General features: G+C 44.8%; 2 protein-coding genes across 6 annotated transcripts; both read left to right on the top strand.

Annotated features, from left to right (window-relative positions):
- The first annotated feature begins 744 nt into the window (after positions 1 to 744).
- Positions 745 to 2,835, top strand: LOC139568098 (ciliary microtubule inner protein 4). Of its 3 annotated transcripts, none has more exons than XM_071389803.1 (5): positions 745 to 840; positions 1,592 to 1,647; positions 1,795 to 1,927; positions 2,088 to 2,198; positions 2,474 to 2,835. In XM_071389803.1, exons 2-5 carry the CDS (start codon positions 1,600 to 1,602, stop codon positions 2,551 to 2,553), a joined length of 372 nt encoding a protein of 123 aa, XP_071245904.1. In that variant the 5' UTR covers positions 745 to 840; positions 1,592 to 1,599; the 3' UTR covers positions 2,554 to 2,835. The 3 variants fall into 3 exon arrangements, with proteins under 3 accessions (XP_071245904.1, XP_071245913.1, XP_071245897.1); XM_071389812.1 differs by having other exon boundaries at positions 786 to 840; positions 1,566 to 1,647; XM_071389796.1 differs by lacking the exon at positions 745 to 840 and adding an exon at positions 954 to 1,067 and having other exon boundaries at positions 1,566 to 1,647.
- A 14,533-nt stretch (positions 2,836 to 17,368) lies between these two features.
- On the top strand, positions 17,369 to 23,285 carry LOC139580832 (interleukin-2 receptor subunit beta-like). 3 transcript variants are annotated; one of them, XM_071409909.1, is made up of 10 exons: positions 17,369 to 17,951; positions 18,971 to 19,056; positions 19,290 to 19,410; positions 19,541 to 19,625; positions 19,924 to 20,017; positions 20,299 to 20,435; positions 20,741 to 20,918; positions 21,175 to 21,277; positions 21,550 to 21,622; positions 22,246 to 23,285. In XM_071409909.1, exons 2-10 carry the CDS (start codon positions 18,987 to 18,989, stop codon positions 22,942 to 22,944), a joined length of 1,560 nt encoding a protein of 519 aa, XP_071266010.1. In that variant the 5' UTR covers positions 17,369 to 17,951; positions 18,971 to 18,986; the 3' UTR covers positions 22,945 to 23,285. The 3 variants fall into 3 exon arrangements, with proteins under 3 accessions (XP_071266010.1, XP_071265998.1, XP_071266003.1); XM_071409897.1 differs by having other exon boundaries at positions 17,371 to 17,951; positions 18,975 to 19,056; XM_071409902.1 differs by having other exon boundaries at positions 17,371 to 17,965.
- Positions 23,286 to 25,602: the final 2,317 nt, after the last annotated feature.

Here is a 25,602-nt window from a genome sequence, read left to right as displayed (position 1 = left end):
TACTGCATGGCAAGCGGTACCGGAGTGCCAAGTCTAGGACAAAAAGGCTTCTCAACAGTTTTTACCCCCAAGCCATAAGACTCCTATTTGCATTGTGTGCCCCCCCAACCCCTCTTTTACGCTGCTGCTACTCTCTGTTTATCTTATATGCATAGTCACTTTAACTATACATTCATGTACATACTACCTAAATTGGTCCGACCAACCAGTGCTCCTGCACATTGGCTAACCGTGCTATCTGCATTGTGTTCCACCACCCGCCAACCCCTCTTTTTACGCTTCTGCTACTCTCTGTTCATCATATATGCATAGTCACTTTAACGATACCTACATGTACATACTACCTCAATAAGCCTGACTAACAGTTGTCTGTATATAGCCTTGCTACTCTTTTTTCAAATGTCTTTTTACTGTTGTTTTATTTCTTTACTTACCTACACACACACACACACACACGCACACACACACACACACACACACACACACACACACACACACCTTTTTTTCGCACCATTGGTAAGTAAGCATTTCACTGTAAGGTCTACACTACACCTGTTGTATTCGTCGCACGTGACAAATACACTTTGATTTTGTTATATATTGAATAACTGAATGACCTTTAGCTCTGAATATTAAGTTCAAATTTCAGGTAATGCGCTCTACTGTATCGGAGCCCCTTACCTTTAAGGATAATTGTGACATCATTATCCAGATAACGTGTTACTCTTCACGCTGATTGGACGATGAGTGGGGTTCAGAAAAATCTAATTTATTCAGGTAAGGTTATCCGTAGGATCGCAAAAATACACAGTGACTGAGGCTCTGAATCGTAGCACAGATGTAAGTATATTTAGGCTAACTTTTCTAATAAAATAATGTAATATGTAATTTCTCACTTTCGGGAATTCTATGCCATGCACCTGACACGTGATAATTAAACGCGCCAACGATTGTTCTCGTAGCCCACCTGTCCTAGCTACAATGTATTCATGTCAGGAAAATAAGGATGTCACATTTTTCCGGTTTGGTTCAGTTTGAGCTTTGGTTTAGGCTATGTCCTAATGAGGGTAAGATTTTATTAATAATATTTCATTTGAACGCTAATGCGGACACACTGTAACATAATACATAGGCCTAGTCCTTCAGCGTTACTATATTGTGTAAATTATCGATTTTGAAAGTAGACGCACCTGTCAACTGTGCAGAAGTAACGTTAATCTTATCCGCGGGAGGGCAGCACAATATAATTCTCTGTTGGGTTTAAATGAACCTTTTCACTGCCAAATAGTTATTTTGAAAGCCAATACTCTGTCAAACAGTTACTATAAATCGAGAAAAGTTTATTTTTAATCTCTATGGATTAGCAGATGTTGATTTATGGCTCATGGTTGCCCAAATGTTTGTGCATCAGATTTATTATAAAGGATCTTATAATGCTGCATCTTTTGATGGATCACTGGACAGTGAATGTTGACATGGGAAACCTACAGGACTGTACCAACAACAAGAACACTTGTGGTCAGGCAGTGCATTCTTTAGTTCTGTTCTCTGCTTACATTACCTAGAATCCTCTTCGCCTCTTGTTTGTTAGTCAAGCCAATGACCTCCACCGGCCAGCCGGAGACAACAGTTGGAGACATGCCGCAGGTCAGTAGCATAGGAGAGGGATGGAATAATTAAGTTTAAATTCCCAAAACTTGGTATTCCACTACAACCTATGCACACTACAGAGCTCTCAACTATGTTTTTGCAACTGTGTGTGTCTGCATGTGTGTGTGTGTTTGTGTGTTGAAGGTGAGAATTTTAGCATGCCCGGAGGTTCCTCCTCTCTTTCTGCCTCACTATACTGACACAGAGTCAGCCTTCATCCCTCCCCACTGCTCCTACCACAGCCTGGGACACTGTCTGCGCACCAACATCTTTCCAGGTCAGTGTTGCACCAGGTCACTGTTGGGCATCCCTGATTCAGTATGATACCAAAGTGAATTATCAGCACAGTGACATATACAGTCGAGGATTACTGTTCCTCTGTCTAATGCTCATGTTCTTTTCTTTTCCTGTCCATGTTTCTATTCTATTCTTCCCAGGAGCTCCTCTGGTGTGGAAGTCCTTGGTAAAAGACTCCTACATCGTTCACCCCTTGCCCGCCCCTCCTACAGACCCCCAGCGTTGGTACGGCCGCAAGACTGATGACATGGGTGGGTGACCTGCTGCTAATGCCACTTAATGCTATATCAACTATTACTACCACTACTACTACCGATCCTAGTAGTACTATGAATACAAATAGTGCTACATTATTCATAAAATGCTTTGATAATTAGCTAGATAATAGCTAGATAATAAGCTAATAATAAACACCACTTATTTGATTACTACTACCAATGATATGACGACATGGTCTATCCTTGCTACATCCACTTATACCCAAACTCCCTTTTCATTCTCCCTCCTTTTATTTGTTCTTTCATAGTGAAATGGACAGAAAGAAACATTGTGAACCAGAAGTTGAACAAGGCGCTAAAGGCAATGGAGAACAAAGGGTCTAAATGAAGCCATGGTGCAGTGGCCATTTCACACCCTCACCGCAGCGCCCATGCACCTTCCACATAATTTACACCTCTTTTTACACATATATCTACATGCAAGCCCTTACAAATTATTTCTGGTACACTTCGTCACGTATGCATGCACACACATGCACATGCACACACACACACAGCCATTGCCAACTCTCAAAACGTACAAAAATAACCCACGCAAAAACAACAATTTGTATGTAGACACAAGTTCATGATCTCTCTTTTGCCGCAATAAAAGCAGAACAGCATCCTTCACCTTAGTTATCTGATGTTCTGTGTATCGTAGGGCTCATTTACTTCTGAGGGGATGTATTCATAGCTGTCATCAAAAAATCTACTCATAGCACTGAAACCCACTGAACGTGATTATATGTTAAACCAGTAATCTAATCCAGCTTCTATCGATTTTCAGATAAAACGGTAAAATGTAAATTCAGTTTTACCAACAGAAGAAGATTACATAAACCACAATTAGGTGGTTACCACATCAACCAATGTTATTTTTAGGTTGGAAAGTTGTAGTAGCGGCTTTGAAGTATTCTTCAAGTACTTTTTGAAGTAATATTGAAGAACATTTTTACTTCATCTGTGCACAAGTCTCAAATGTACATGTAAGTAGCTATAATCCCCCTGACCATATTATCAATGAAGTTGCTGAAATGACAAGAATAAGATTTTTTTTTTTGTCTCGGATGTCTTTTTACCATGAAGAACTAGCAGACTAATGCAAAGTGGCAGCATCACTGACGTGGTTTCCAACGGAAGACCAAAAGAAACTGTCTTTTTGTCACAACCTCATCTCTATCTTTGTTGTCGTGTTCGGTCTAGAGGCTATAGAGACTATTCATACTGGGGCTTTAGATTATAAAAGGTGTTTTTTGAAGTTATACTGATTCACTTTACTCACTCAACAACAAGACATAAACTGTCATACCGAGCCCAGTGGAAGGAATACTGAGATGTTGTTAATAATTCATCTCAAAAGATCATGTTCCCCTTTCTCCTGCTGATATTTAGTGGGGGGTTTTGTGCGTCATGTTACTCTTACAAATGTCTTGACTGGTGTCAAATTAGGGAAATTCCAAATTCATGGCCATTAATATAAAATTAGTCCCCCCTTTGCTGCTATAATAGCCTCCATTCTTCTGGGAAGGCTTTTCACTAGATGTTGGAACATTGCTGCAGGGACTTGCTTCCATTCAGCCTCAAGAGCATTGGTGAGGTAGGGCACTGATGTTGGGTAAATAGGCCTGGCTCGCAGTCGGCGTTCCAATTCCTCCCAAAGGTGTTCGATGGAGTTGAGATCAGGGCTATGTGCAGGCCTGTCAAGTTCTTTCACACCAATCTCGACAAACCATTTCTGTATGGTCCTCGCTTTGTGCATGGGGGCATTGTCATGCTGAAACAGGAAAGGGCCTTCCCCCAACTGTTGCCACAAAGTTGGAATCACAGAATTCTCTAGAATGTCATTGTATGCTGTAGCATTAAGATTTCCTTTCACTGGAAGTAAGGGGCTTAGCCCAAACTATGAAAAACAGCCCCAGATCATTATTCCTCATCCACTAAACTGTACAGTTGGCACTATGCATTGGGGCAGGTAGCGTTCTCCTAGCACCGCCAAACCTAGATTTGTCCAAATGTCACGCACTGACCTTAGAGATCCTTTTTATGTCTCTATTTCGTTTGGTCAGGGTGTGATTTGGTGATTTGGGGTGGGTATTCTATGTTCTATTATTTGTATTTCTATGTTTTGGCCGGGTAGGGTTCTCAATCAGGGACAGCTGATTGAGAACCATACCATCTGATTGAGAACCATACTTAGGTAGCCCTTTTTCCCACCTGTCTTTGTGGGAGGTTGACTTTGTTTGTGGCACATAGCCCTTTAGCTTCACGGTTATTTTGGATTGTTTATTGTTTTTGTCGGCGTCATGATAATATAGGAATATGTACGCTCACCACACTGCGCTTTGGTCTACTTCTGTTGACGGCCGTGACACCAAAGGATTGCCAGATGGTGAAGTGTGATTCATTACTCCAGAGATCGTGTTTCCACTGCTCCAGAGTCCAATAGCTGCAAGCTTTACACCACTCCAGCCGACGCTTGGAATTGAGCATGGTGATCTTAGGCTTCTGTGCGGCACTTGGCTATGTAAACCCATTTCATGAAGCTCCCGAAGAACAGTTATTGTTCTGACGTTGCTTCCAGAGGCAGTTTGGAACTCGGTAGTGAGTGTGGCAACCGAGGACAAGCTATATTTACGTGCTATGCACTTCAGCACTCGGTGGTCCCATTCTATGAGCTTGTGTGGCCTACCACTTAGTGGCTGAGCCGTTGTTGCTCCTAGACATTTCCACTTCACAATAACAGCACTTACAGTTGACCGGAACAGCATTAGCAGGGCAGACAATAGTAGCGAGGCTACATACAGATACCGGTTAGTCAGGCTGATTGAGGTAGTATGTACATGTAGATATGGTTAAAGTGACTATGCATATTTGATGAACAGAGAGTAGCAGTAGCGTAGAAGAGGGGGTGGTGGGTGGTGGGACACAATGCAGATAGCCCGGTCAGCCAATATGCGGGAGCACTGGTTGGTCGGGCCAATTTAGGTAGTATGTACATGAATGTATAGCTAAAGTGACTATGCATATATGATAAACAGAGAGTAGCAGCAGCGTAAAAGAGGGGTTGGGGGGGAACACATTGCAGATAATCTGGGTAGCCATTTGATTACCTGTTCAGGCGTCTTATGGCTTGGGGGTAAAAACTGTTGAGAAGCCTTTTTGTCCTAGACTTGGCACTCAGGTACCGCTTGCCATGCGGTAGTAGAGAGAACAGTCTGACTGATGTGGCTGGGGTCTTTGACAATTTTTAGGGCCTTCCTCTGACACCGCCTGGTGTAGAGGTACTGGATGGCAGGCAGCTTAGCCCCAGTGATGTACTGGGCCGTACGCACTACCCTCTGTAGTGCCTTGCCGTCGGAGGCCGAGCAATTGCCGTACCAGGCAGTGATGCAACCAGTCAGAATGCTCTCGATGTTGCAGCTGTAGAACCCTTTGAAGATCTCAGGACCCATGCCAAATCTTTTTAGTTTCCTGAGGGGGAATAGGCTTTGTCATGTCCTCTTCACGACTGTCTTGGTGTGTTTGGACCATTCTAGTTTGTTGGTTTTGTGGACACCAAGGAACTTGAAGCTCTCAACCTTCTCCACTACAGCCCTGTCGATGAGAATAGGGGCGTGCTCAGTCCTCCTTTTCCTGTAATCCACAATCATATCTTTAGTCTTGGTTACGTTGAGGGAAAGGTTGTTATTCTGGCACCACTAGGCCAGGTCTCTGACCTCCTCCCTATAGGCTGTCTCGTCATTGTCGGTGGTCAGGCCTACCACTGTTGTGTCGTCTGCAAACGTAATGATAGTGTTGGAGTCGTACCTGGCCAAGCAGTCGTTGGTGAACAGGGAGTACAGGAGGGGACTGAGCACGCACCCCTGGGGAGCTCCGGTCGTGAGGATCAGCGTGGCAGATGTGTTTCTACCTACCCTCACCACCTGGGGGCGGCCCGTCAGGAAGTCCAGGATCCAGTTGCAGAGGGAGGTGTTTAGTTCCAGGATCCTTAGCTTAGTGATGAGCTTTGAGGGTACTATGGTGCAGCTGCGACCTGGCCAAGAGAAAGCAAAGCAGTGCGACACAAACAACACAGAGTTACACATGGGATAGAAACGTACAGTCAATAACACAATAGAAAAAATCTATATACAGTGTGTGCAAATGTAGTAAGATTATGGAGGTAAGGCAATCAATAGACCATAGTGGCAAAATAAATACAATTTAGCATTAACACTGGAGTGATAGATGTGCAGAAGATCAATGTGCAAGTAGAGATACTGGGGTGCAAAGCAGCAAAAAATAAAAACATAACAATATGGGGATGAGGTAGTTGGGTGGGCTATTTACAGATGGGCTGTGTACAGGTGCAATGATCAGTAAGCTGCCCTGACAGCTGATGCTTAAAGTTAGTGAGGGAGATATACTCCAGCTTCAGTGATTTTTGAAAATCGTTCCAGTCATTGGCAGCAGAGAACTGCAAGGAAAGGTGGCCAAAGGAGGAGTTGGCTTTGGGAATGACCAGTGAAATATACCTGCTGGAGCACGTGCTACGGGAGGGTGCTGCTATGGTGACCAGTGAGCCGAGATAAGGCGAGGCTTTACCTAGCAAAGACTTATAGATGACCTGGAGCCAGTGGGTTTTGCGACGAATATGAAGCGAGGGCCAGCCAACAAGAGCATACAGGTCGCAGTGGTGGGTAGTATATGGGGCTTTGGTGACAAAACGGATGGCACAGTGATAGACTACATCCAGTTTGCTGAGTAGAGTCTTGGAGGCTATTTTGTAAATGACATCGCCGAAGCCAAGGATCGGTAGGATAGTCAGTTTTACGAGGGTATGTTTGGCAGCATGAGTGAAGGATGCTTTGTTATGAAATAGGAAGCCGATTCTAGATTTAATTTTGGATTAGAGAGGCTTAATGTGAGTCTGGAAGGAGAATTTACAGTCTAACCAGACACCTAGGTATTTGTAGTTGTCCACATATTCTAAGTCAGAACCGTCCAGAGTACTGATGCTAGTCAGGCGGGCGGGTGCGGGCAGCGATCGGTTGAAGAGCATGCATTTAGTTTTGCTTGCCTTTAAGAGTAGTTGGAGGCCACGGAAGGAGTGTTGTATGGCATTGAAGCTCGTCTGGAGGTTTGTTAACACAGTGTCCAAAGAAGGGCCAGAAGTATACAGAATGGTGTCGTCTGCGTAGAGGTGGATCAGAGAATCACCAGCAGCAAGAGCGACATCATTGATATATACAGAGAAAATAGTCGGCCCGAGAATTGAACCCTGTGACACCCCCATAGAGACTGCCAGAGATCCGGACAACAGGCCCTCCGATTTGACAGACTGAACACTATCTGAGAAGTAGTTGGTGAACCAGGCGAGGCAGTCATTTGAGAAACCAAGGCTGTTGAGTCTGCCGATAAGAATGTGGTGATTGACAGAGTCGAAAGCCTTGACCAGGTCGATGAAGACGGCTGCACAGTATTGTCTTTTATCGATGGCGGTTATGATATCGTTTAGGACCTTGAGCTTGGCTGAGGTGCACTCATGACCAGCTCAGAAACCAGATTGCATAGCGGAGAAGGTACGGTGGGATTCGAAATGGTAGGATAGATATATATCTGCAACAGTTTGAGTCTAGAGTGTCTCCCCCTTTGAAGATGGAGATTGCATGGCTGTGTGCTTGATTTTATACACCTGTCAGAAACGGGTGTGGCTGAAATAGCCGAATCCACTAATTTGAAGGGGTGTCCACCTACTTTTGAATATATAGTGTATCTTATTTTCAATAGGTGTGGGTGTCACAAGCACTTTCATTATGTGGCCTTGAATTAAAAGCCTTAGCCTAGCCGTAACTTTTCACTCTATTCTAAAAATAGAAAACCAATTATATAATATTTCTAAAATGAAATGTTTGAACACCAAATGAGACTCATTGTGGAGTTTAGGATATGATTTCAATCTGATTAGAATGATAGAATCTGGGCCCTATTTATAGTAAATACAAAACACTTTCTACTAAGCTAACATATGGAATTGTTTTAAGATGGTCATACCAATGATCATTTAGCTATTTGATTTAGAATTTTATGGCCCTTTGCGTATCTTATTATTGAATTTCTTATTATTTGATGAAACATTGAATTTGGCCTTACTGCTATTAGCCCATAGAAATGCATTGATTAACAGATTCATACATGGACAAATACATAGTTGAAAAATACATCAAAAGTAAGTAAAGTGTTTGTCCTATATCTGAGAGATATAAGTAAGATCAGGATGTAACGTCTTTCGTCGGTGGAAAGAGAGGAGGACCAAAGCGCAGCGTGGTACGTTTCCATATTTATTGGAATACTTTTTCAATACGAACAAAAACAATAAACAGACGAAAACCAACGAAGCTACAGTCCTGAACTAGTGAACATAGAACACATGAACGCACGAACAGGAACAATCACCCACAAACCAATAGTGAAAACAGGCAACCTAAATATGGTTCCCAATCAGAGACAACGTAAAACACCTGCCTCTGATTGAGAACCATATCAGGCCAATAAGACAAAACTAACCTAGAAACATAGAACATAGACTATACCCACCCAGCCCACGTCCTGACCAACTAAATAAAGACATAACAAAGGAAATAAGGTCAGGAACGTGACAGTACCCCCCCCCCCCCCCCCAAGGTGCGGACTCCGGCCGCAAAACCTGAACCTATAGGGGAGGGTCTGGGTGGGCATCCACGGTGGCGGCGCTGGACGTGGCCCCCACTCCACCATAGTCAATCCCCGCTTCCGTGGCCTCCTCTTAACGGCGACCCTCCAAATTAACCCCACTGGACTGATGGGCGCCTCTGAACGGAGGGGCAGCTCCGGACTGAGGGGCAGCTCCGGACTGAGGGGCAGCTCCGGACTGAGGGGCAGCTCCGGACTGACTGCCGGCTCTGGCAGGTCATGGCTGGCTGGCGGCTCTGGCAGCTCCTGGCTGGCTGGCAGCTCAGCTCCTGGCTGGCTGGCGGCTCTGGCAGGTCCTGGCTGACTGACGGCTCTGGCAGGTCCTGGCTGACTGACGGCTCTGGCAGGTCCTGGCTGACTGACGGCTCTGGCAGGTCCTGGCTGACTGACAACTCTGGCAGGTCCTGGCTTACTGACGGCTCTGGCAGGTCCTGGCTTACTGACGGCTCTGGCAGGTCCTGGCTGACTGACGGCTCTGGCGGCTCCTGACTGGTGGGCGGCTCTGGCGGCTCCTGACTGGCGGGCGGCTCTGGCGGCTCCTGACTGACGGACGGCTCTGGCGGCTCCTGACTGACGGACGGCTCTAGCGGCTCCTGACTGACGGACGGCTCTAGCGGCTCAGGATAGACGGGCGCCTCTGACGGCTCAGGACAGACGGGCGGCTCTGACGGCTCAGGACAGACGGGCGGCTCTGACGGCTCAGGACAGACGGGCGGCTCTGACGGCTCAGGACAGACGGGCGGCTCTGATGGCTCAGGACAGACGGGCGGCTCTGACGGCGCTGGGCAGACGGGCAGCGCAGGCGGCGCTGGGCCGACGGACAGCTCAGACGGCGCTGGAAAGACGGGCAGCTCAGATGGTGCTGGGCAGACGGGCAGCTCAGATGGCGCTGGGCAGACGGGCAGCTCAGACGGCGCTGGGCAGACGGGCAGCTCAGACGGCGCTGGGCAGACGGGCAGCGCAGGTGGCGCTGGGCAGACGGGCACACCTGTAGGGAGGAGACGGAGAGACAGCCTGGTGCGTGGGGCTGCCACAGGACCCACCAGGCTGGGGAGACCTACAGGAGGCTTGGTGTTAGGAGGGGGCACCTGAAGGACCGGGTTGTGGGGGAGCACTGAAGCTGTGGTGCGCAGCCTTGGCACCACTCCCACAGGCTGGAATACTACTCTAGCCCGGACCCTCCAGAGTGCAGGCACAGGTTGAACCGGGCTGTGGGTGAGCACTGGAGATCTAGTGCCTACTACACGCACCTCTCCCTTAGACTCCACTCCCACATTTGGCCGGCACGAGCGGAGCGCAGGCATAGGACGCACTGCACCCTCCCAGCGCCCCGGAGACCCAGCACGCAGAGCTGGCGCAGGATACCCTGGACCGAAACGGCGTACTGGAGACCAGACACACTGAGCAGGCACACTACGCCCTGGCTGGATGCCCACACTCACATGACACTTTCGGGGGGCTGCCCTATAGCGCACCGGGCTATGGGCACGCACTGGCGACACCGTGCGCTTAACCGCATAACACGGTGCCTGACCAGTAATAAGTGCCTGACTTATAATAAGCACGAGGAGTGAGCTCAGGTCTGCTACCTGGCTTAGCCACACTCCCCGTGTGGCCCCCCCCCCAAAAAAAAACATTCTGGGGCTGCCTCTCGTACCTGTCGCGCTGCCGTGCTGCCTCCTCATATCGCTGCCGCTCAGCTTTCGCTCCCTCCAGCTCAGCTTTGGGGCGGCGATATTCCCCAGCCTGTGCCCAGGGTCCTCCTCCGTTTAAAATCTCGTCCCATGTCCAGGAGATTTCGGCCGCTGCTGCTGCTGTTGCTGCCCGTTACCACGCTGCTTGGTCCTTTTGTGGTGGGTGATTCTGTCACGTCTTTCGTCGGTGGAAAGAGAGGAGGACCAAAGCGCAGCGTGGTACGTATCCATATTTATTGGAATACTTTTTCAATACGAACAAAAACAATAAACAGACGAAAACCAACGAAGCTACAGTCCTGAACTAGTGAACATAGAACGCACGAACAGGAACAATCACCCACAAACCAATAGTGAAAACAGGCAACCTAAATATGGTTCCCAATCAGAGACAACGTAAAACACCTGCCTCTGATTGAGAACCATATCAGGCCAATAAGACAAAACTAACCTAGAAACATAGAACATAGACTATACCCACCCAGCTCACGTCCTGACCAACTAAATAAAGACAAAACAAAGGAAATAAGGTCAGGAACGTGACACAGGAAATTATTACATATATTTTTTGCCCATATTTATGTAACGTTTGTCGTCGGAATGAGAAGGATCGGACCAAAGCGCAGCGCGGTAAGTGTTCATGCTTTTATTACAACTGAACACTAATAACAAAAATAACAAAGAGAATGAACGAAAACCGAAAGTCCTGTCAGGTGCAGAAACACAAAACAGAAAATAACTACCCACAAAGCATCGGTGGGGAAAATCTTCCGGGGCCAACAGAGATGGCCGCCTCGCTTCGCGTTCCTAGGAAACTATGCAGTATTTTGTTTTTTTTATGTGTTATTTCTTACAATGGTACCCCAGGTAATCTTAGGTTTCATTACATACCGTCGGGAGGAACTACTGAATATAAGAGCAACGTCAACGCACCATCATTACAACCAGGAATATGACTCTCCCGAAGCGGATCCTGTGTTTTGCCTTCCACCCAGTACAATGGATCTGATCCCAGCCGGCGACCCTAAACAACGACGCCGTAAAAGGGGCAAACGGTCTTCTGGTCAGGCTTCGGAGACGGGCACATCGCACTCCACTCCCTAGCATACTACTCGCCAATGTCCAGTCTCTTGACAAGAAGGTTGATGAAATCCGAGCAAGGGTAACATTCCAGAGAGACATCAGAGACTGTAACGTTCTTTGCTTCACGGAAACATGGCTCACTCGAGAGACGCTAACGGAGTCGGTGCAGCCAGCTGGTTTCTTTACGCATCGCGCCGACAGAAACAAACATCTTTCTGGTAAGAAGAGGGGCAGGGGTGTATGCCTTATGATTAACGAGACGTGGTGTGATCATAACAACATACAGGAACTCAAGTCATTCTGTTCACCTGATTTAGAATTCCTCACAATCAAATGTCGACCACATTATCTACCAAGGGAATTCTCTTCGATTATAATCACAGCCGTATATATTCCCCCCCAAGCAGACACATCGATGGCCCTGAACAAACTTTATCTGACTCTTTGTAAACTGGAAACCACACACCCTGAGGCTGCATTCATCGTAGCTGGGGATTTTAACAAGGCTAATCTGAAAACAAAACTCCCTAAATTCTATCAGCATATCGATTATGCTACCAGGGCTGGTAAAACCTTGGATCATTGTTATACTAACTTCCGCGACGCATATAAGGCCCTCCCCCGCCCTCCTTTCGGAAAAGCTGACCACGACTCCATTTTGTTGCTTCCAGCCTACAAACAGAAACTAAAACAGCAAGCTCCCGCGTTCAGGTCTGTTCAACGCTGGTCCGATCAATCTGATTCCACTCTTCAAGACTGCTTCGATCACGTGGATTGGGATATGTTCCGCATTGCGTCCAACAACAACATTGACGAATTCGCTGATTCGGTGAGCAAGTTCATTAGAAAGTGCATTGACGATGTCGTACCCACAGCAACGATTAAAACATTCCCAAACCAGAAACCGTGGATTGATGGCAGCATTGGATTGATGGCAGCAACTGAAAGCGCGAACCACTGCTTTTAACCAGGGCAAGGTGACCGGAAACATGACCGAATACAAACAGTGTAGCTATTCCCTCCGCAAGGCAATCAAACAAGCTAAGTGCCAGTATAGAGACAAAGTAGAGTCGCAATTCAACAGCTCAGACACAAGAGGTATGTGGCAGGATCTACAGTCAATCACGGATTACAAAAAGAAAACCAGCCCCGTCACGGACCAGGATGTATTGCTCCCAGACAGACTAAATAACTTTTTTGCTCGCTTTGAGGACAATACAGTGCCACTGACACGGCCCGCTACCAAAACCTGCGGGCTCTCCTTCACTGCAGCCGAGGTGAGTAAAACATTTAAACGTGTTAACCCTCGCAAGGCTGCAGGCCCAGACGGCATTCCCAGCCGCGTCCTCAGAGCATGCGCAGACCAGCTGGCTGGTGTGTTTAAGGACATATTCAATCAATCCTTATCCCAGTCTGCTGTTCCCACATGCTTCAAGAGGGCCACCATTGTTCCTGTTCCCAAGAAAGCTAAGGTAACTGAGCTAAACGACTACCACCCCGTAGCACTCACTTCCGTCATCATGAAGTGCTTTGAGAGACTAGTTAAATTAAGGACCATATCACCTCCACCCTACCTGACACCATAGACCCACCCCAATTTGCTTACCGACCCAATAGGTACACAGACGACGCAATCGCAACCACACTGCACACTGCCCTAACCCATCTGGACAAGAGGAATACCTATGTGAGAATGCTGTTCATCGACTACAGCTCAGCATTTAACACCATAGTACCCTCCAAACTCGTCATCAAGCTCGAGACCCTGGGTCTCGACCCCGCCCTGTGCAACTGGGTCCTGGACTTCCTGACGGGCCGCCCCCAGGTGGTGAGGGTAGGTAACAACATCTCCACCCCGCTGATCCTCAACACTGGGGCCCCACAAGGGCGTTCTGAGCCCTCTCCTGTACTCCCTGTTCACCCACGACTGCGTGGCCATGCACGCCTCCAACTCAATCATCAAGTTTGCGGACGACACTACAGTGGTAGGCTTGATTACCAACAACGACGAGACGGCCTACAGGGAGGAAGTGAGGGCCCTCGGAGTGTGGTGTCAGGAAAATAACCTCACACTCAACGTCAACAAAACAAAGGAGATGATTGTGGACTTCAGGAAACAACAGAGGGAGCACCCCCCTATCCACATCGACGGGACAGTAGTGGAGAAGGTGGAACGTTTTAAGTTCCTCGGTGTACACATCACGGACAAACTTAATTGGTCCACCCACACAGACAGCGTTGTGAAGAAGGTGCAGCAGCGCCTCTTCAACCTCAGGAGGCTGAAGAAATTCGGCTTGTCACCAAAAGCACTCACAAACTTCTACAGATGCACAATCGAGAGCATCCTGTCGGGTTGTATCACCGCCTGGTACGGCAACTGCTCCGCCCACAACCGTAAGGCTCTCCAGAGGGTAGTGAGGTCTGCACAACGCATCACCGGGGGCAAACTACCTGTCCTCCAGGACACCTACACCACCCGATGTCACAGGAAGGCCATAAAGATCATCAAGGACAACAACCACCCGAGCCACTGCCTGTTCACCCCGCTATCATCTAGAAGGCGAGGCCAGTACAGGTGCATCAAAGCAGGGACCGAGAGACTGAAAAACAGCTTCTTTCTCAAGGCCATCAGACTGTTAAACAGCCACCACTAACATTTAGTGGCCGCTGCCAACATACTGACTCAACTCCAGCCACTTTAATAATGGGAATTGATGGAAATTATGTAAAAATGTATCACTAGCCACTTTAAACAATGCCACTTAATATAATGTTTACATACCCTACATTACTCATCTCATATGTATATGTATATACTGTACTCTATATCATCTACTGCATCTTGCCATCTTTATGTAATACATGTATCACTAGCCACTTTAAACTATGCCACTTTATGTTTATATACCCTACATTGCTCATCTCATATGTATATACTGTACTCTATACCATCTACTGCATCTTGCCTATGCCGTTCTGTACCATCACTCATTCATATATCTTTATGTACATATTCTTTATCCCTTTACACTTGTGTGTATAAGGTAGTAGTTGTGGAATTGTTAGGTTAGATTACTTGTTGGTTATTACTGCATTGTCGGAACTAGAAGCACAAGCATTTCGCTACACTCGCATTAACATCTGATAACCATGTGTATGTGAGAAATAAAATTTGATTTGATTTGATTTGACCTAAGTATGATTCTCAATCAGAGACAACGATAGACAACTGCCTCTGATTGAGAACCTGATAAGAGAATTTCCAATCTGAATGATAATAACAATCAATCAATAGCTCTGACCAATTTCCGAGGTTTGTAAGACCATGGGTATAATAATAATTAGTCAAAGACTCGGCTTATACAAAAGGTTAGTACAGTTTATTCAGAGAACGTTCTAAAGTCAGGAATACAAAACAATTCATTTTATACTGACTTCTCACGCCCACACATTCACACAACCATACGCACACACACACACACACATGCATACAAACAGACAAACAGACGCACACACATGTCCTGCTACCCAGCCGCCAGAGATTAGTGACCTTGTCCTTGAGACACACTCCCTGTTCTTCTCCCAAATCTCTAGTCAGGTCGGCACCAAGCTCAGACAGTCTGTGTTTATAATACCATAAAGACATATTGTCTTTACCCTAATTCTGACTAGACTACACATTTATTGATTATGATGTTATACATTCTAATCACTTCCATACAATTATATGTTTCAGGGCGGAATATTCTAAACATTCAATTAACCGATAATTCTCACCTAACAGAACCACACCCGGCCAAACACAAAGAAATACAAAACATAGAAAATGAACATAGAATGCCCACCTAAATCACACCCTGACCAAACCAAAATAGAGACATAAAAAGCTCTCTACGGTCAGGGCGTGACAATTTAACCTTTTTTGGGGGGCGCTAAACTACTTCCATATATTCTTCCATCATATTTTTAAACTGGTATCGGGCTATCTTCTGACGAGTCTTGTGGGCACCCTAGAGCAAAACGGAGAACACCATCGTGTTCATGAGGTAATAATAGTTTGCATGTGGTGCTTCATTTTATCGGGCGGACAACAGTCTGAAAAAGAACATGTTGCACCTTAACACCCAACTTTTCGAGCAAGACCTCAAAAAGGCCTATAGTTAGCAAACTACAGAGGTGTTGTGATATGATTAGTACACATTCTCTTTACAAAACGTTGTTCTCACCTCCTCCCATCGTACACCACAGTCCCCGTCCCCCCCACCCCCCCTGTGGTCTACAGATGGAGATTGTTTTTCTTATTGCCTCTGTACACAAATTACACATAACATTGAGGCCTAGCGCCAACTTCCTGCCACAAAGCGGACTCTGACCTTTCAACAAGCGTAGTGTGTGTCACCTACACCACCCCCGCCTCTCTTCTGCAAGCCTCCCTTTACCTATGTTGCAGAGTGAAAAGTACTCAGCCAGAACCCATATATCTGGGGGTGTCAAAGTGCCATCATGGCCAAACCAACGCATTCACTCGCGTTCTGTGAACAAACAGGCAGTTGTTGCGACATAAGCCTGAACTTCACTTTGTTTGTTGAATGCTGATGTGCAGATACACTTCACAGGACCTGCTCATCTCAGTGTGCTAAGCATCTACTACAGCATGCATTTTGTAATGTTGTAACAAGTAGAGGTTTCCATCGGTTTCTATGATTAAAGGAGGATTGTCATTTTCAGTACAAATTCATTCCACTACATTGATTGATACAAAGCATTTCATGTAGCCGTGTGACATAAAATAGCTATCTACCTATTGCTTATGTTGTTTTGTATGTCACATAATATGTAAGTATGTGATAGAAATCCAACAATGGAGGAAATGGGTATCATGCTGCATGACACCACAGACAAAAAATACTCCCATCTATGAGGAAAAAGCCTGTCTGTCTATGGCTACAAAATGAGATGTCCGATGACCTTTGCATTGTCATACTAACTCAGTTCATCTTTCTATTGCCATTTCTACTTCTGCATTTTATTGACTTTCACAAGGATCTTTTGACTCCACTATCCATTTACTACTAGCTTGAAACCTTTTTGTGCCCTGACTTGCTTTCATGAGGGATCTACAGTATATTGGAAAACCTTTGTATATTTTAACACGTGTCTAATTGTAGGGTATTCACCTTACGCCTTGATCACATCGACAGTGCGCAAATTGGGACACAGCATCATCTGGATATGTGTGCAACAAAAGTTCAATATTAACCTTCTGCTACCATTTCTGTCAAGCCATCTACGCATACAGTTTGACGCATACGTTCGATAAATCCAATCCAACGTATGCACCACACAGAACGCACTGCAACTGCCTCTCCAACGCAATGTTACAAGGCAAATGTAGCGGTCCATTGTAAATTCATGTGCTTCTGTTGTACCAAAATGCAATGCCGCTGTCGGTGTGATCGAGGCGTTACTCTGCCAATCTGGTGCTGCAATGTGTGAAACCACCTGACATTTCAGTGTGAACGTACGTCTCTGTTCTAGCCTACTTTACTGGTGCTCGACTGAAACAGGATGCGGTGTATTCAGTATTTTTACCTTAACACATAAAGGGGCTGAGGGGCCTAATGGCTTTGCTTGTAGAGTATGTGTTGTAGAGAAGTGTTTCTCAATCCTGGTCCTAGGAAGGGCTACCACATTTTTGTTTTGGACCAAGCACTAATGCACTTAATTGAACTAATGAACTCATCATCAAGCCTTTCATTTGAATCAGGTGTGTGGGGGCTAGGGCAAAAACAAAAATGGGCACCCCTTTGGGTCCCCAGGACCAGGGTTGATAAACACTGTTGTAGAGAATGGTAATTATAAGTTGTTTTTTTTTATCTTCAGGGTTTTGTGTGGCTTCCTGCAAGACACAGGCAAATGTCAGCCTTAGCGAGAGGTTGTGGTTACGTGTGTCACCATGAAATGTCATTGGGCACTTCAATCGAGAGGGAGAGAGAAAGAGAGAGAGAAAAAGAGAGAGAGCAATAGTGATAGCGGTAGGGAGCAGGAGAGAACGATAGAGACAGAGTGAGAGAGAGCTAGAGGCACAGAGAGAGACAGTCACAAAGGGAGAGAGAGACAGACAGACAGAGACCTACCTGAGACTAAGGAGACAGAGAGGAGAGAGCATCTGCAAAAGTCAAATAGTAAAAACAGAGCAAAGAAATTAGGAGAACAGAATGAGGACTGTGCTGACACTTCGACCCTGACTAAGAGGGTAAGTCTGACGAGGTAGAGTACCAATTTGTTTGCATGTGCATGAGCACTTACTCTTTGTAAGATTCAACTTAGATTTCAATTTGATTAAAATAAAAAAAAATAAAAAACGTATCATTGAGTATCCCTGTATCATTCTTGTTATCATCTAGGTGTCAGCCGCATCATCGTAATGTAGTAATTTAAAACTAATCCTTAGGGTGGCAGGTAGCCTAGCGGTTAGAGTGTTGAGCCACCAAGAAGGTTGCTAATTTGATTACCCAAGCCAACAAGGTGAAAAATCTGTTGATGTGTCATTAAGCAAGGCACTTAACCCTAATTTGCTTGGTATTACTATGGCTGACCCTGTAAAACAACACATTTCACTGCACCTATCTGGCGTGTGACAATACATCAATAGTGTATGTATATATATATATATATATTCTGCTGTTTTATACATGTTTTTTTACATCTAGGCCAACCTGGTGAGTCTGTCTAACAAGCCCTCAAGTGTTAGTGTTTAGACTGTCTAGTTTTTTAGCAGTCTATTGGTGCAAACAAACTTGAACATCAGCCTATTCAGGGGAGACAAGGGTACAAAAAGTTTTCTCATTGAGAGTTCAACATTAGGTCATGCAGTAGTCAGCAGTCTCTGGATGAATGTATATTCTGTACAGATATCAATTCAAGAGGAGTTTCCGCTGCTGCCTTTAAGTGCCTACTTAAACTCTTCATGTACTGCTGTCAAAGGGGATGACAGTGGGTAATAATGGTATTGGGCCTGTGACGGAAAGATTTTAATGTTGAATACAATCAAGTCAGGACGTCCCTTATCGGTGTCATGTATTTTCTGCTGTTCTATGCAACTGTTACTCAGGTTTTGTACTGTCTAAATGTTTCTGGTGTTCCAATGCTCCGTTATAACAGCCTCTTCATCTTTAGTTTTCATCATCTTTGTTTTACATTTAAGCAGTGGTGGTAATTGCCAAGACTCTGTAAGTGACAGTTTCTTAATCTATGCCATCTTTTGTTTTCCAGTTAGACAGTGGTGGTAATGATGTGGTCCATGCTTCACCTGCTGTTCCTGCTCTCTGTCCCACCAGGCTTCACTCACAATCTCCAAGGTAACTAGTGACTTCATGTTACTCTCAGCCTACTCATTCAGATAAGATCTGTGGGAAAAAAACAGTACTTGCACCTTGTGGAGAAACACAATTTATTGATTGAATTGACCCCCCCCCCCCCGCGCAAAATATAAGTCAGATTTGTGAAGTTGGTGAGTTTGTGGATTTTAAAATGATGTGTTACTATACAGTAATAATATTTTTGGTTTGCCTTTGCTGTCTTTCCCTCCAAGGACTGTTTTGTGTGAATGACTACATCAACAACATCACCTGTGTGTGGAACAGCTCGGCAGTAGATCCAGACGTGGCCTGCCAGCTCCTCGGTACAAAAGAAAACTTTAAGAGCAATCTTTTGTAAGGAATATTTTTTGTCTGTCTTTATTATTACTGCATTACAGAAAATGACGGCATTGTGTTTTGAGGTATAAATGCATCCCTGTGTAATATTGAGAGTTTTACTTTTCATTTATTTTGTTTTGTATAGCAATAGTAGTTGCAATCTCAAACGCTTGGATAGGCCGGTGCAAGGTCATTCTTTCAGAGGCTGCAGTATTGTCTTTGAGGGCCAGGTAAGTTTTTCCTGATATCAGAATCAGAACTATATACAGTATGTAATTCTCCATATATATGTTATTGTACATATATGTTATTGTACATATATGTTATTGTACATATCAATTTCATTGTTTTCTATAAATCTATCGATTCCTGTTTTATTATTCAAAGTAAACTAAATATATAATGTGAAGTATATTTTTAAGAAAACTGCTTGTGAAAATGAGAATTTTTACACGAATGTAGAACAGATGCAAGGAGTTGTTACTTTAATAAACATGTAATCTGCTTTCTGACTGTGTTTCTCTACAGTATTTCAGTTCATCCGAGCACCTCCCCAGCATTAAGGTGGAGTGTGACGGGTCTGAGGTGGTAAACCTCATAAGATACAAACCTATCAACCACAGTGAGTGTCCACCTTTTCAGTGTTCTCTTTTGTCTATTGTACCTGCGAGAGTAGCCTCTCACTAAATAGTCGTTCTTCTTCACTGGTTCATTTGAGAGTTTGATTCTTGCATGGGTACATATTCAATACTGAATCCACTATCTATGTAAACGTTGCTTTGGAAAGCATCTGCTAAATGACAGGTCTCAGACAAGATTACCCATCACCTGACTGTAATTCACCAAACCGCCTCCACTTCATGGTAATAGATGACTGTGACATCTCCCTCTGTTTCCTTACAGTTAAGATGCATCCTCCTGGTAGTCCGGTCATCATCAATGGGACTAATGCCACCTGGAGTACTGGTAGTCCGCTGTCTAGGAAGATCTCTAATTATGAGTTCCAGGTGAAGATGAAGAGGGAAGATCAGCTATGGGGGGTGAGTGAGACAGACAAACCATTGTGTGGGTGGATGTGAAAGTGTGTGGTATTGGCTGAACACGCAGTATTCCTGCTGAATGAGTTATAGTGAATCTAATTAGTGGGTAGTCATGCATAATACCGGTGCCTGAGTATTTAGCTGTGATTTTTGGCGGATTCTTCGCTTCCATAGACATCAAAGCATGATGTGTGTACATTTGAGTTACACACACCCATCTCACATCAGGATTTCAGCCTAAATAGTTTGAGAGTCTTGTAGCTTTGTAGTGATTATGATTATTTTTGTTTACCTGTCTCTGTCAGGAGGCCCAGAGTTTGACCAGACTAAAGCAGGAACCGTGGATAGAGCTGGATGTGAAGGAGAGTGGGATTCATCACATCAGGCTGAGAGTCAAGCCGACCCATCCCGCCTCTAGCCACTGGAGTGAGTGGAGCCCCACTGCTTCCTGGACATCAGAGGACGAGGTCTCACCAACCTTTGGTACGTTTGATGCCATGCCATGCCACAAACTAAAACCTTACATCTACTATATGTTCAGTCATGCAGAAGACTCTCTATCCTATCCAGAGAAACTGACAGTCGGTGCATAGTGAAGTTCATGCGGCCCATACAGGAAAAAAACAAATTTGCTGGTCTCAAAAATTGTGTCAACGACCTATGTTAATTGCATTAAATGCATCCAGATTAATTTCTGAGACCTATATTCCAACCGTGCTCCCGTTCTCTGGTGTTTCAGTGAAGTCCCCGGACCTGACTTTGTGGCTGGTGTTGAGTGGTGCGTTTTTCACTCTCATCGTTGTCATGTTGCTGGTCTTCTACAAAACTCATACAAACAATAGGTGAGTAATGCGTAAAGGTGGATTATATGCGTACATGTATGTATTGTTGGGTCAGATCAGGAGTGAGACCTACAACCTTTGGCTCAGTGAATTAATTTGGTCTTGTGCCGTGTTGATGACGGGGGCTTGATTTTATCATTGGTTACATAATCCAATATGAAGCAGATTTTGCATTCAGGGCCTTAGGTCTGTTTGGGTATGTAGTGTCAAGTTAATTCTGGGACAGACCCAAGATGGCTTATTAAAATCCATGTTGTTTTGGTGCACTATAGGAAACACCAGTATGTGCCTGACCCCGCCAAGTACTTCCAGCCACTTAACTCTGTCCACGGTGGAAACATTCAGGTACCTGGAAAATACTCCAACTTCCTGCTAAACTTGAAACCTCTTGAACCAATAAAATTCTGTGTATGTGGCTTTATTCACTAGCGTGAATGTTTTCTTGATATGAAAACCTAGTGGACGGCCTAATATAATATTCTGGAACCTGGTTGAGTGGATATATCCGCATTTATGTCCTTATTTAACTTGACTTACTACTTACTTACATTTGATGCTTACAGTTGGGAACAGTCTCTTTTAGTTGCCAGTGAAAGGATAGTGTCCAGCCACAGTAAAAAACCCAAGCGAAACATTAGTCATGAGCAAAGGCCCCTTGGTGTTGTTTCTCTGTTGGTTTGAATTCCTTGCATTAACAGTTAGATGCAGACATAGACGCGCTCTCTCTACCACATGCACACATTAACACACCAATAAACTCACACATACACTCCTTTTAGACTTACGAACAAGCACACACTGATCTTGCAGCAACTTTCAAAACTTGATACGTGCCAGTGTAGATGCAGTAACATATTTATCCTTTGTCATTTTGCCTAAGTATAAGCATATCTTTCAATTTCACCAATAACTGTGACACTGTACAGAGCTGCGTATACTGACGTGTGTCTCTGGCCCTCCCCATGCAGAAATGGCTGAGCCCCTTGTTTGCTCCAGAGTCCTTCATCACCGCCCAGCCCTGCGAGGACATCTCTCCCGTGGAGGTGTCTGGAACAGAAGTCTGGGACGTCACCGACTCCACCAGCTCCACCACCGCGGCCTTTCTCCTACACTCTGACCCCAACACTCCCTCTGATGGCTGGAACAGCAGCGGCCAGTCCTCCTGCTTCTCCAACATCGGCTACTTCTACCCCAAATACCCCAGCAGCCTCTTCATCGAGTCTTGCCCCGTCTACTTCACCTACCAGGGGGACCACAGCACTCTCTCCACCACATCCTCCTCCTACGAGCGCCTGGAGCGTCTCGGTCGGCTGCAGAGCCAGCCCCTGAGCCCAGACTCTGGTTTCGGCATGGAGAGCGTAGAGGGGGAGGACCAGGTGGAAGAGGAAGGAAAGAAGGATAAGAAGGAGAGGAATGTGGTTCCAGTTGCCCCTCTTGTCTTACCAGTCTCCCTGCCTGCTCGGATCCCTCCAGGCCCTCACCATCCCCTGAGTCTCCCCCAACATAATCCTGAGTCAAACTCAGCCATGGCGTCTAGCGGCAGTTACAATGCCTGGCCAGTAGAGGCTGCTCTAGGCAGATCCTCCTCAATGACAGTGGAACCCAGTTGTAATGGCTATTTGACCATTAAAGAGCTGCAGAATACCTACAGCAACAAGTCTATTTGAACAATCCATTTTTCACTCAATTTGCATTTTAGTTAAGCTGTTGAATTTATTCTTCGTGCAAGCTATGACACAAGGCTCAGATAATGCAGGTACAAAGTGCCAACCAATGATTTTTTACATGGAAAGTATTGTAGAGTTTCTAAATATGTAGCTTATTCATATTTTATATAAATGTTGTATATTACTTGTACTACTATTGAGGCAGCTGGTTTGCCAATGCATTGTTACTTTATCTCGGATAGTTAGTGCTGCTAGTTGTTTTTGTCTTTAAATGTGTTCACTGACAGCTTGTTTGTATGAAGACCTGAATAAAACGTCTGACAGAAGAGAAGTGGGTCAGCCTTAAACTTCCTGTGTTTGTGGCCTTAGATAGTGGCGAGGAGTGGGCAAGTGGTCCTGCTGTGTGTGTCCGTGTATGTATGTGTGTGTGTTTGCGTGCGTGCGTGCGTGTGCGGTCGGTTCTGTTTAAGATGAGGGAGGACCATTTACATTTTTTTATGAGCATGGCCATATTTCTATTACAGCATATTGGATGACTGTCATTCATATTCATTTCACCCAGTTCAATGTAACATCGATAGGTTTATGCTACTATATGATACTCAACATTTCTCTATACCCATCATGAGGTTGTTACAGCCTAGCCTATGAATGAAAGTTTACAACGTAGGTGCACACAGGTCGAGAGAAAAATTAAAGATGACAGACAGTGACACATTCAATCCCATCTTGCACACTCTTGCCTGCATCTAGCTGATCTAGGGTGTAGTCATTGAGAGTTTCGAATGTACAAATTTGGGTATTTTTTATCTCTGTTCCGTTTAAGAAACATTTTAACAGAATCGGTGGAATGAATACACCCTTGATCACGTGTAAACACAGTTCACTTTCATAGCAGCCACGTTGTATTCCTTCTTGCATCTATGCACTCTCCTCCTCTCACCTTTTCCCTTCACTTTTAGACTTCAATGTACAACACATCAGCTGCATGTGACCATGTGAAAAAAACTTTCCAAGACAAACGATATCATACCCGCTACACACAGCCTACATCATTGTCACCATATTAGCTAAAGTAACGTTATAGTCAACATAGCTAATAGAACCTTCAAACGCGTTAGTAAACCCGCTACAGTCATGCAGTAACGTTAGTGTTCAGTCAGTAAGCAGTTTAGAACTTGCCCCGGTGGCAATAAATTTGTAAAACCAAAAGCTTACCTTGAATTGGAAGTGTTCCAATGTTGTGTTGAATAGTCATAGCTAGAATCCCTCTGTTTGAGCAGGGTGTAAACTAGCTAGCTGCATTTGCTAGCTAAGTAAGTGAAACTGGAAAAACAATGACAATCTCTCTCTTTCTCTTGCTTCTCCTTCATTTTGGAAGAAATTAATTTGTTCAAAACTGTTCAACTATTGTCTTTCTCTCTCTTTGAGTCAACTACTCACCACACTTTATGCACTGCAGTGCTAGCTACCTGTAGCTTATGCTTTCAGTACTCAATTCTTCCTCTGATTCTTTGATTGGGTGGACAACATCTCAGTTCATGCTGCAAGAGCTCTGATAGGTTGGAGGACATCCTCTGGAAGTTGTCATAATTACTGTGAAGGCTATGGAAGGGGTTGAGGACCATGAGCCTCCTAGGTTTTGTATTGAAGTCAATGTAATGATAACTAACAAACTTCCGCACTTGACAGTGTTCCGTACACGTGACCATATTTTAGCGCCCCAAAAAATGTATACTTCCATGTCAAATGTAATATGAATACCATTGTAAAGCACAATTTCTCCGCTTTCCAGCAAAACCAATGACGCGACCTTCATGCTGCCCGTCTCTGCATGATTGAAGAAGGCAATGGAGCTCCACCCGGTCTTTTGAAAAATTGTGGTGGGGAAAGCGAAAGCTACTGAGTAGTAGTGAAAGGGGGGAGAAATGTTGTGTGGGGAAACTGCACTCCAATTTATCACCTCTGAAATTTCTATAGAACAATATAAAGAGTTTATATAATGTGTCATTATTTTTTTAATAGGGTTTTTAGGGCGGCGCTAAAGTTATCTTCACAAGTAAACAGCGGCTGTCTCGCGGCTTTTGAGAGTCATGATGGCTAGCAGAGATGATGCGAAAAATATATGCATTCAGTTGTACAATTGACTAGGTATCCCCCTTTCCCTGTCCCTTTCACTTTCTTGTTTTTAATCTGCGAGAGAACCTCTACCCCTGGTGGAAAGACGCTGTACGGCACACAATGTGTTGCATAATGCTTGCCGTACGATACGTCACAATGTATTGTGCGGCGTTAGAAGGGTCAGTTTTTTCAACTTTTCTCAAATACATTTGCTCTATTACCATGTCAATTAAAGCTGGAATAGAAAAGTAGTTTACACCCCAGATTTTGATGCCAACACAGTCGCTACAGTCCCATTAGTTTTCATCGCAGCCTCGTTTGAATGCTGCGGTACGCAAAACCTGTACGGAACTGTGTTAGCTATCGTTACCCAGATGAGGACGGAAACTAGCAGTCCTCCGTCTACACCATGGTGCTACCCTACAGAGTGCTGTTGAGGCTATTGTAGACCTTCATTGCAACAGTGTGTTTTAATAAATTATTTGGTGACGTGAATATATTTAGTATAGTTTTATCAACCAAAAAAAAGCTTTTGAA

Source organism: Salvelinus alpinus, chromosome 1 (assembly GCF_045679555.1).
Source record: "Salvelinus alpinus chromosome 1, SLU_Salpinus.1, whole genome shotgun sequence".
In the NCBI taxonomy this organism is placed as follows: domain Eukaryota; kingdom Metazoa; phylum Chordata; class Actinopteri; order Salmoniformes; family Salmonidae; genus Salvelinus; species Salvelinus alpinus.
This window is presented reverse-complemented; position numbering and strand designations above follow the sequence as displayed.